Raw genomic sequence first — 10,669 nt, 5'->3', positions numbered from 1 at the left:
TAGGGTGCTCCAGTTCTTGTCAAAGTTCCTACAGGAGGAGAGTGGGGCCACTTTTCCAAAAGAAGCGATCAATGCTGTTTGCCAGAGACACGAGGTAGACAAGGCTTTCAGTACAGAGGACAAGAATAATCACTCATCCGTTATTGTCGAATCCCTTGCTATGGATGTAAGTGCCATCCCAGCTGAGTTTACCCATGCTGATTTACTTTCAGGGTCCAGTACCCTTCCCAGAATTTCACAGCAGGAGTGGGCTGTTGAACAGAGAGCTGATCCAGCAATCAGCAGGGTCATTGACATTATCACTACAGGAAAACGTCTGTCCTACCGTACTAGACAGAATGAAGAAAGGGAAGTCCAACTCATGCTTCGAGTCCAGGATCAACTTGTAATTGAAAATGCTGTTCTTTACAGGAGGAGGATGAATAGGGGTGAAACAATTTTCCAGCTAGTTCTCCCCAGGAAGTATCGTGAGAGAGCTTTGGAAGGTCTCCATGATCTAGTAGGACACATGGGGTTTGAGAGGACTATAGATCTTGTCCGTGCGCGTTTCTATTGGCCAAAGATGTCCAAGGATGTGGATGAGAAGTTGAGGACTTGTGAAAGATGTGTACGACGTAAGGCTAAGGCTGAGAGAACTGCTCGTCTTGTAAATATTAGGACCAGCAGACCACTTGAGCTGGTCTGCATGGACTACCTGACTTTGGAACCTGATAGTCATGGCACAAAGAACATCCTGGTCATAACCGACCATTTTACTAAATATGCTATCGCAGTTCCCACCTCAGACCAGAAGGCCAAGACGGTAGCTAAGACATTATGGAACAGCTTCTTTATTCACTATGGCATACCCGAACGACTACATAGTGACCAAGGACGAGATTTTGAGTCGGCTGTAATCAAAGACCTGTGTCAGTTGTTGGGAATTAAGAAAACGAGGACTACTCCTTACCACCCACGTGGCAATCCTGTGGAGAGGTTTAACCGAACACTCTTGGAAATGCTTGGGACTCTTGAGGAGGAGAATAAAGTCAGGTGGCGGGACTACGTACAACCTTTGGTTCACGCTTATAATTGCACCAAAAATGATACTACAGGCTTTTCTCCTTATCAATTAATGTTTGGGAGACAGCCAAGCCTTCCTATCGATGTGGCTTTCGGACTCAACCCAGAAAGACAGAGTAGGGTTACTCACACTGATTTTGTGAAGAGGCTCAAGGAAAGTCTACGTGAGAGCTACAAGCTTGCAGTAGAGCATAGTGATAGAACCGCTCAGAAAAACAAGGAGAGGTATGACCTGAAGGTAAGAGAGACTATCCTGGATGAGGGAGACCGTGTCCTTGTCAAAAATGTTGGGGTACGGGGTAAACACAAGATAGCTGATCGTTGGAGTCGAACTGTGTACAGAATAGTTAAACGTATCAATGATTCTCCTGTCTATGTCATCACTCCTGTTAATGCTGATGGCCCTATTAGGACATTGCATCGTGACCTGCTCTTGCCTTGTGGCTTCTTAACTTCATCCACTGAAGCTGAAGTAGCTCAGCCAAAGCAGAAGAGAGAGATGGTGAAACCTGCTCAGAGTTCAACACCTGAGGGGAATGAAGAGCTAGAACATCCACGTGAGAGTGAGGAAGATGATTACTACTGTCCAGGGGACGTGCGGAAGGAGATGACGTTCCCGACAGTTACTGTTGTACATGAAATCCCTCAAACGTACTCCACATCCTCTTCACGTGGACAGTGGACCACACTGAGCCATGGGGACTCCAGATTGAGCCCGGAAGCTGAGGTGTTCCAACCCTCAAGGGACTGGCAATTGGAATGTCGTGAGGGCAAAGTTCCTAACTCCTCTGGAGGGAAGCCAGAAGGAGGTGGCATTCCATCGGTTAATCAAGAGGATTCACCCGCCAGGATGAGCTCTGGAGTAGAGGATAATGCTGTGACTCAAGTCATACCTGAAGGCGAGATCACAAAAGTTTATGTGCATGGAGACGGAAATGAGCTGGTGGGAGAAGGACTTAATGACCTACTTAAAGGACATGAGCCTGAAGATACCAGAGGGAGCTTTACTGAAGAGCAGGGAGCAACGACAGTGAGGAGATCAACCAGATGTAGGGTAGAACCCGATCGACTTACTTACCAATCACTAGGAAATCCCTTGACCTTAGTCATGCACTCCATATTGAATGGTCTTGACCAGGCCTTTGCAAAGGTTTTAGACCTACCACAGACATTTCAGTTTTCGCCGCCTTTAGAGGTTGGTCGAGTGACTACTGTGTAAGTGGATAATGAGTACAGGCCGGGACGCATGCACATTTAGAGGGGGTGGATGTAACCCACTTAAAGTGAGCAGGACCAAGGTTGTCGTGGTTCTCCAGTCCCATAGATGGCACTGTCTTTAATTCGGTTGAGCTCTTTTATCACGATCGCCCGGGTTAACCGAGTTGTCTCTCGGATCGCGGGAAAAAAGAAAAGGAGAGGGAGAGAAGCGGCTGCAGGTGAAAAAGCTTATTTATGCATCAGGTGAGAGAAGAGAAAGAAAGAAAGAAAAAAAGGGTTTATGTTTAAAAGTAAATTTTAATTATTGTCATTGATAAGTGCACCAGAAGCGCTCGTGTTGCATTATCTAGTTGGGTTAACTTTCGAGCGATTCTCCGATTGGATTTCTTTTCTTTTCTTTGTTATATTCTGCGACATGTGATGGCGAGCCACCGATTCTACGTATTAGAGCTGTGAAGTGCCCAGCTACGTTCGAAACCAGTCAGCCTACCTCCCAGTCGGCGGATGCAGTTTTCTCCTGGGCGCAGATAAGATAGATGAGATCTCCAGTCTAATACATTTCTTTGTTTTTTTTGTAAACTACTTGGTTAGTATTATTATATATGTATACCAGAGAATTTAAAGTGAACTGAACTGCATATGTTCTGACGGACTATTGTAGGGAGGGAGGAATTGTTTATTCTTATTTCATTCTTATTTCATTGTTCCGAACGTGATTCTCATTCTCGTGGAATATTGTTAATAAAAAATTGTTACTGTTTTTCCCTGTCGACTAGTGGTTGTGACCAATTCACTCCGAGAGTTGAACCTAGACATAATTACTGACCCAGATATTAAAAGCCCACATTTCGGCAACGTTAAAGTGTGGGGGTGATATTAACCTTGGTTACACAATGATCCCAGGAGCTAAGTTGCCCGGGGCTTTATGCCTCTGGTAGGGTCACCCAAGGCAAACAGGTCCTGGGTGAGGAACCAGACAAAGTGCAGCTCACCAGACCCCTTATGATGAGTATAAACATAAATACACGTTTTCCCCTCACCCGGACGTGGGTCACCGAGACCCCCCCCAAGGAGCCAGGCCTAGGGGTCGGGCTCAATGACGGGCGCCTGGTGGCCAGGGCTGCACCCATGGGGCCTGGTCGGGCACAGCCCAAAGAAGACACATAGTTCCCCTCTCCAATGGGCTTACCACCTGTAGGACGGGCCAAAGGGGTCGGGTGCAGTGCGAGTTGGGCAGTGGCCGAAGGTTGGGGACCTTGGCGGTCCGATCCTCAGCTACAGAAGCTAGCTCAAGGGATATGGAATGTCACCTCTCTGGAGGAGAAGGAGCCTGAGCTGGTGCGTGAGGTTATGAGGTTCCGACTAGATATACAACCCCAAATCAGAAAAAGTTGGGACAGTACAGCATTTACCACTTTGTACAGTTCCCCTGTCTTTTAACAACACTTAAAAGACGTTTAGGCATTGAAGAAATCAAGTGACTAAGTGTTGCAGGTGTTAGTTTGTCCCATTCTTCCTGCAAACAATGTTTTAGGTGCGCAACAGTACGGGGTCTTCTTTGACGCAATTTTCGTATTCAAAATGCGCCAAACATTCTCTATTGGAGACAAATCAGGGCTGCAGGCCGGCCAGTAAAGCATCCGCACCCTCTTCTTACGCAGCCATGCCTTTGTTATGCGCGTAGCATGTGGTTTGGCATTGTCTTGCTGAAATAAGCATGGGCGTCCCTGGAAAAGACGTCGTCTTGAAGGCAGCATTTGTTCCTCCAAAACTGAGATATACTTCTCAGCATTGATGGTGCCATCGCAGAAGTGCAAGTTACCTTTGCCGAAGGCACTGACACAACCCCATACCATGACAGACCCTGGCTTTTGGACTTGTATCTGGTAACAGTCTGGATGGTCCTTTTCCTCTTTGGTCCGCAGCACACGGCGTCCATTTCTTCCAAAAAAGATGTGAAAAACCGATTCGTCTGACCACAATACACGTTTCCACTGCACAATGGACCATCCCAGATGCCTTCGAACCCAGAGAAGTCGACGGCGATTCTGGATGCTATTTATGTAGGGCTTCCTTTTGGCACAGTACAGTTTTAGCTGGCATTTCCTAATGTAGATACGTACTGTAGTGCTTGAGAGTGACTTCCTGAAGTAGTCCTGAGCCCACGCAGTTATATCATTTATTGATGTCTGAGGGCTCGGAGATCACGGCCATTCAGTTTAGGCTTGCGCCCTTGGCCTTTGCGCACGGTGATTTCTCCAGATTCCCTGATTCTTTTCACTATGTTATGCACTGTAGAGGGAGGAATGCCCAAATCTCTTCCTATCTTTCTTTGAGAAATGTTTTTCTTCATCATTTCAAAGATTTTTGCCCGCACTTGATGGCAAACTAGCGATCCTCTGCCCATCTTTGCTCCTGAAGGAGTAGGCCTTTCCTCGATGCTGCTATTGTACCGAATCATGATTGCAATCACCTGTTAACATCACCAGTTTCAAATCACATCATTATTTAGTTATTATGCCTCATTACTACCCCTGAATTGCCCCCGTCCCAACTTTTTTTGGAATGTGTTGCAAGCCTGAATGGCAAGAATGGATGTTTATTTACAAATCAGATGATGTTGACCAAAAAATACATGAATTATCTTGTGTTCATACTGTCTGCAATGAAATAAAAGTTAAGAGACATTTGTGAATTACTGCTTTATTTTTTTATTCACATTTTCCACCCTGTCCCAACTTTTTCTGATTTGGGGTTGTAGTTGGGTTCACCTTGACGCACGGCTTGGGCTCTGAAACTTGGTCTCCTTGAAGGGGGTTGGACCCTCTTCCACTCTGGAGTTGCTCATAGGGAGAGGCGCCGAGCAGGGGTGGGCATACTTAATGTCCCCTGGCTGGGCGCCCGTACATTGGGGTTTACCGCGGTGGACAAGAGGGTAGCCTCCCTTCGCCTTCGGGTGGGGGGACGGGTCCTGCCTGTTGTTTGCACTTATGCGGAAAATGAAAGTTCAGAATACCCACCCTTTTTGGAGTCCTTGGAAGGCGTGTTGGAGAGTGCTCCTCTCGAGGGCTCTCTTGCTCTACTGGGGGACTTCAATGCTCACGTGGGCAATGACAGTGAGACCTGGAGGGGCGTGATTGGGAGGAACGGCCCCCCCAGTCTGAACCCGAATGGTGTTTTGTTATTGGATGGTCTGTGCTCGTCATGGATTGTCCATAATGAACACCATGTTCAAGCATAAAGGTGTCCATATGTGCACTTGGCACCAGGACACGCTAGACCGCAGTTCAATGATTGACTTTGTGGTTGTGTCATCGGACTTGCGGCTGCATGTCTTGGACACTCGGGTGAGGAAAGGAGCGGAGCTGTCAACCGATCACCACCTGGTGGTGGGTTGGCTCCCCTGGTGGGGGAGGAAGCCGGTCAGACCTGGCAGACCCAAGTGTATAGTGCGGGTCTGCTGGGAACGTCTGGCAGAATCCCCTGTCAGAAGGAGCTTCAACTCCTACCTCCGGCTGAACTTCATCCATGTCCCAAGGGAGGCGGGGGACATTGAGTCTGAATGGGCCATGTTCCACGCCTCCATCGTGGAGGCAACTGACCGGAGCTGTTGCCGTAAAGTGGTCGGTGCTGTCAAGCTGAAGAAGGAGTCCTATCAGGCCTGTGGGACTCCAGAGGCAGCTGATGAGTACCGGCCGGCTAAGCAGAACGCTGCTTTGGCGGTCGCTGAGGTAAAAACTCGGGTATGGGAGGACTTTGCAAAGGCCATGGAGAACAACTTCCAGATGGCTTCGAGGAGATTCTGGTCCACCATCCAGTGGCTCAGGGCGGGATAGCAGTGCAGCATCAACACTGTTTATGGTGGGGATGGTGCACTGCTGACCTCAGCTCAGGATGTTGTGGGTCGGTGGAAAGAATACTTCGAAGACCTCCTCAGTCCCACCGACACGCCTTCCGATGTGGAAGCAGGGTGTGGGGACCTAAGTGAGTCCACACCCATCTCTGGGACGAAGGTCGCTGAGATGGTTAAAAAGCTCCTCGGTGGCCAGGCCCCAGGGGTGGATGAGATCCGCCTGGAATTCCTCAAGGCTCTGGATGTTGCAGGGCTGTTTTGGTTGACATGCATCTGCAGTATCGCGTGGACATCAGGGGCAGTGCCTCTGGATTGGCAAACCGGGGTGGTGGTTCCCCTCTTCAAGAATGGGGACAGGAGGGTGTGTTCAAACTATAGAGAGTATGGGTGTCCCTCGGGGAGTCCTGTGGGGAGTGCTCCGGGAGTATGGGGTGTCATCTTAAAATGGCTGTTTGGTCGCTGTACAACCGGTGTCAGAGCTTGGTCCTCATTGTCGGCAGTAAGTGGGACTCGTTTCTGGTGAGGGTTGGACTCCGCCAGGGCTGCCCTTTGTCACTGATTCTGGGATGAAAATGTGGCTGGGATGAAAATCAGCACCTCCAAATCCGAGACCATAGTCCTCAGCGGCATCAGCAGTGATGCGGACGCTGTATCGGTCTGTCATGTCAAAAGGCAAAGCTCTCAATTTACCAGTCGATCTATTTTCCCACCCTCACCTATGGTCATGAGCCATAGTGGGTAGTGACCGAAAGAATGAGATTGCGAGTACAAGTGGCCGAACTGAGTTTCCTCCGCAGGGTGGCTGGGCTCTCCCTTAGAGATAGGGTGAGAAGCTCAGTCATTCGAGAGAGACTCAGAGTAGAGCCGCTGTTCCTCCGCATTGAGAGGAGCCAAATGAGGTGGCTCAGGCATCTACTTAGGATGCCTCCTGGACGCCTCCCTGGTGAGGTGTTCCAGGCATGTGCCACTGGGAGGAGGCTCCAGGGAAGACCCAGGAGGGACTATGTCTCTCGGCTGGCTTGGGAACGCCTCAGGATTCCTACGGAGGAGCTGGATGAAGTGGCCGGGGAGAGGAAAGTCTGGGTTCCCCTGCTGAGACTGCTGCCCCTGTGACCCGACCTCGGATAAGTGGAACATAATGGATGGATGGATGGATGATAAAAAACACATTTGTAACACAAATAACACATAGTAGGTGTACAATGAAAAAGTTTTTAACATATAAACATTTTGTAAATCACTTTTAATGAATATAACAGAAAAAAATTCATCTGACGGAGTCATCAGCCAACTGAAGGAGTTGATACAAAACAAACTAAAATTATAAAACACAAACCTTTAACTTGGAAGGATACAGAATGTAATTTTGAACATGAATCTCCATTTTGTGGTTGTTTCAGATGTCACACATTGAAACCTTTAAAATATCTGTTGGAGTTGATGTCTAGTTTCCATGGCCTTAGTTAATAAACCCTCTGCTTTATCTTCATTAAGAATTCACATCAGATCCATCAGTGGATCTCTTAATATCTCTCATTCTTTCTTCAGTGTAGTATAACCACCTTCCATTTGCTTATCCTGGTCAGGATCAATGGGATAGTTTAGCCACTTATCAAATTATGGATTAATATAAAAGATAACGCATTTTTAGCATTCTTGTTTTGAAGAGCCATTTGGACGCTGCTGGCTGTATCTGCAATCAAATGGGTAAACACAGTTGTCATGATCATATACCATAGTCCGGGGCTGGTCAAAGCCCATAAATGCCCAAACTGTGGAAGTAAAGAAGAAATGATTGGTCATTGTTTAAATCCATCCATCCATCCATCCATTTTCCAAGCTGCTTATCCTACTGGGTTGTGGGGGGTCCAGAGCCTATCCCAGAAGCAATGGGCATGAGGCAGGGAACAACCCAGGATGGGGGGCCAGCCTATCGCAGGGCACACTCACACACCATTCACTCACACATGCACTCCTATGGGCAATTCAGCAAGTCCAATTAGCCTCAGCATGTTTTTGGACTGTGGGGGGAAACTGGAGTACCTGGAGGAAACCCTACGACAACATGGGGAGAACATGCAAACTCCACACACATGTAACCCGAGAGACTCGAACCTGGGTCCCAGAGGTGTGAGGCAACAGTGCTAACCACTGCACCATCATGCCGCCCCCCATTGTTTAAATATGTTATTAATTTATGGCACATTATTTCATTCATCAAGTTAAGTTTATCATAATTTTGATGCCTCACAGGACAGTATAAGCAAAGATTTAATCTAAATTGATTTTTTCTACTGAATATACAGAATATAAGATTTTTTTGAGGATGATGATATTGCTACATGATTGTATGTGTGATTAATTGCGATTGAAAAAATTAATTGACAGCTCAGGGCTCATCGACAGACAAAGTGAAAACTGGCTCGCTAAGTTAGTGTCCCCTCAGAAGTTGGCACCCCACATTCCGTAGCTGTTCTGTTCCAGAACCACAGAGGGAGCGAGTACTTCTATGGGCGCGAATAAGCAAATTTTGCTTTCCCTTGGCCAGTTGCACTGCTGACAAGTGAAATAGGCTGGCTTTTGGTGCCCCTCGGGAGTTTTAGCCCTAGGCAGACTAGACATGTGCTAATTGTAACTGGATCCTTTGATTAGATGGAGAGTTGGCAAGGCTGAGCAGACAGATATCAGATCAGGCTTTTTTACCTGTATGTTTCAGTGACACCCAGCAGAAAGGTCATTTGGGGGCGGTAGTGGGCAGAGTGTTGATTGCCTAGCAGACCATTTATCATAGTATTTAATGTATGTATCATAGAATTCCTCTAATGGGATATAGTAGATATTACAAGTGTACACACCCCTGTTAAAATGGCCGGTTTTTGTGATGTAAAAAATGATACCATGATAAATCATTTCAAAACTTTTCCCACCTTTCATGTCACCTATAACCTGTACAATTCAATTTAAAAACAAAAAAAAATCGGTTAAGGATGAAAACTCTAAAAAAAAAAAAAAAAACGTACAATAAGATGGTTGCATAAATGTTTTGATTTCATTACAGCATGCGGTCTTTTTAGATACACAACTGCCATCAATTAGAGCAACTCTAAATAAATAAGTTCAGCTGTCCTAGTAGGATTTACTGTTGCATTCTACAGCAAAAGCCATGGTTCACATAGAGCTTACAAAGCATCAAAGGGATCTCTTTGTTGAAATATATCCGTCATTAGAAGGGTACAAAAATTCTACGACATTATATAAACCTACTTTAGGACATAATCTGTTTTTCCTGTACTATTTGGAAATTGTTACAGTGGGGGATTTATATTTTGTAATGCTGTGTTTGGGACTGATTGTGTAAGGACCGAATATAAGGAAACACGGGAGGGATGTAGATTAAGTATGTACGCGCAAGTTTAATAAACTGGGAGTTTAAGTACAACCGAGTTGTGTGGAAACTGTCGGAGTCACATCGGAGAATTTTCTGATAAAATTCAGATTAGATAGAATTCAGATAGAATTTTCAGATTTTCAATAAAAATAAAATGAAACAGAAATTTCCTCTGAAGAAACAGCAAGTGTCACAAAACTAATTCAATAATTAATTCACACCTATCAGAACAAAGTGAACAGAATATGCAGCAAGAGACTGTTTCTGAAATAATAAAAGTATTATATTAAAAAATATTACTATGTATTTTAAATACTTTTTAAATAATACGTTTAACAGTAGCAATCATGCAGCCTAAGATTTAACCTTGCTATTAAAATTAAGCAAAACATCTTCATATACATGCAATATCAATTAATGATTAAAATATTTAAACACTGTTAGGACTTCTCGAAAGAGGCACAGAAGCAAAATTGAGCCCAATTAAATTAGCTACGCGAGCGCTCATTTGCCACAGCTCGAGGCAGAGTTTATAGGCTATATAAATGCTAATATTTTAAAGTTAAATTAAAGTTGAAAATGCTTGTAATAACAGTTAATTAACTCTTGTTCTGTTTTCCCTTTATCAAACTTTCGCCGACTGAAATGTGACTGGATCGTCTTCAGTATTTCGGACCACGAAGATGGAAATTCAAAGCTCTGAGACTTGCCTTTGATGCGAGTTGTTCTCTCTAGATTAGACATTTTTTAGATTCTTTTTTTAAATTAATTTTTATTATCCCTCCGTGAAATTCAAGGCGATTCCTCATATAACCATATCATTACAACTAAAATATTCGATCTAGACCATACAGCCGAAAATGAATGACTTTGTACCTCCCCAAGGCTGGAGCTTTCCGCAGCAATTCGTCGTTTACAGGAAAGTCCTTATGAAAATGGAATGCAGATTTCAGATTCTTTATTTGTCACCTACATAGTGCAATATTAAAAAGCTGTTGGTGATGGTCTCGGGTAGTTAAAATGGAACTCACCCGGAGGACGGGGTCTTTGGCTCGCGGGAAGTGGATTGAAGACAAGGGACTCGCTTAACCACTTCGGTAGTATTTTTAATAAATGCTTTTTATGGAGGTTACGACCAGGCTACCCTG

At 45.4% G+C, this 10,669-nt stretch overlaps 1 protein-coding gene across 1 annotated transcript; it reads left to right on the top strand.

The window, feature by feature from the left end:
• Positions 1–698: 698 nt before the first annotated feature.
• LOC125751688 (uncharacterized) lies at positions 699–3,155 on the top strand. The gene is made up of 2 exons (XM_049030844.1): positions 699–2,523; positions 2,729–3,155. The coding sequence occupies exon 1, from the start codon at positions 998–1,000 to the stop codon at positions 2,279–2,281; it is 1,284 nt and encodes a 427-aa protein (XP_048886801.1). The 5' UTR covers positions 699–997; the 3' UTR covers positions 2,282–2,523; positions 2,729–3,155.
• The last annotated feature ends 7,514 nt before the right edge of the window (positions 3,156–10,669 follow it).

Source organism: Brienomyrus brachyistius, chromosome 11, assembly GCF_023856365.1.
Source record: "Brienomyrus brachyistius isolate T26 chromosome 11, BBRACH_0.4, whole genome shotgun sequence".
NCBI classification, from domain to species: domain Eukaryota; kingdom Metazoa; phylum Chordata; class Actinopteri; order Osteoglossiformes; family Mormyridae; genus Brienomyrus; species Brienomyrus brachyistius.
The sequence above is the reverse complement of the archived record's forward strand: the minus strand, read 5'-3'. Positions and strand labels throughout refer to the sequence as shown.

Excerpts from the sequence above, each read along its gene's own strand:
- LOC125751688 (XM_049030844.1), top strand. The coding sequence starts at position 998 with ATGCTTGGGACTCTTGAGGAGGAGAATAAAGTCAGGTGGCGGGACTAC.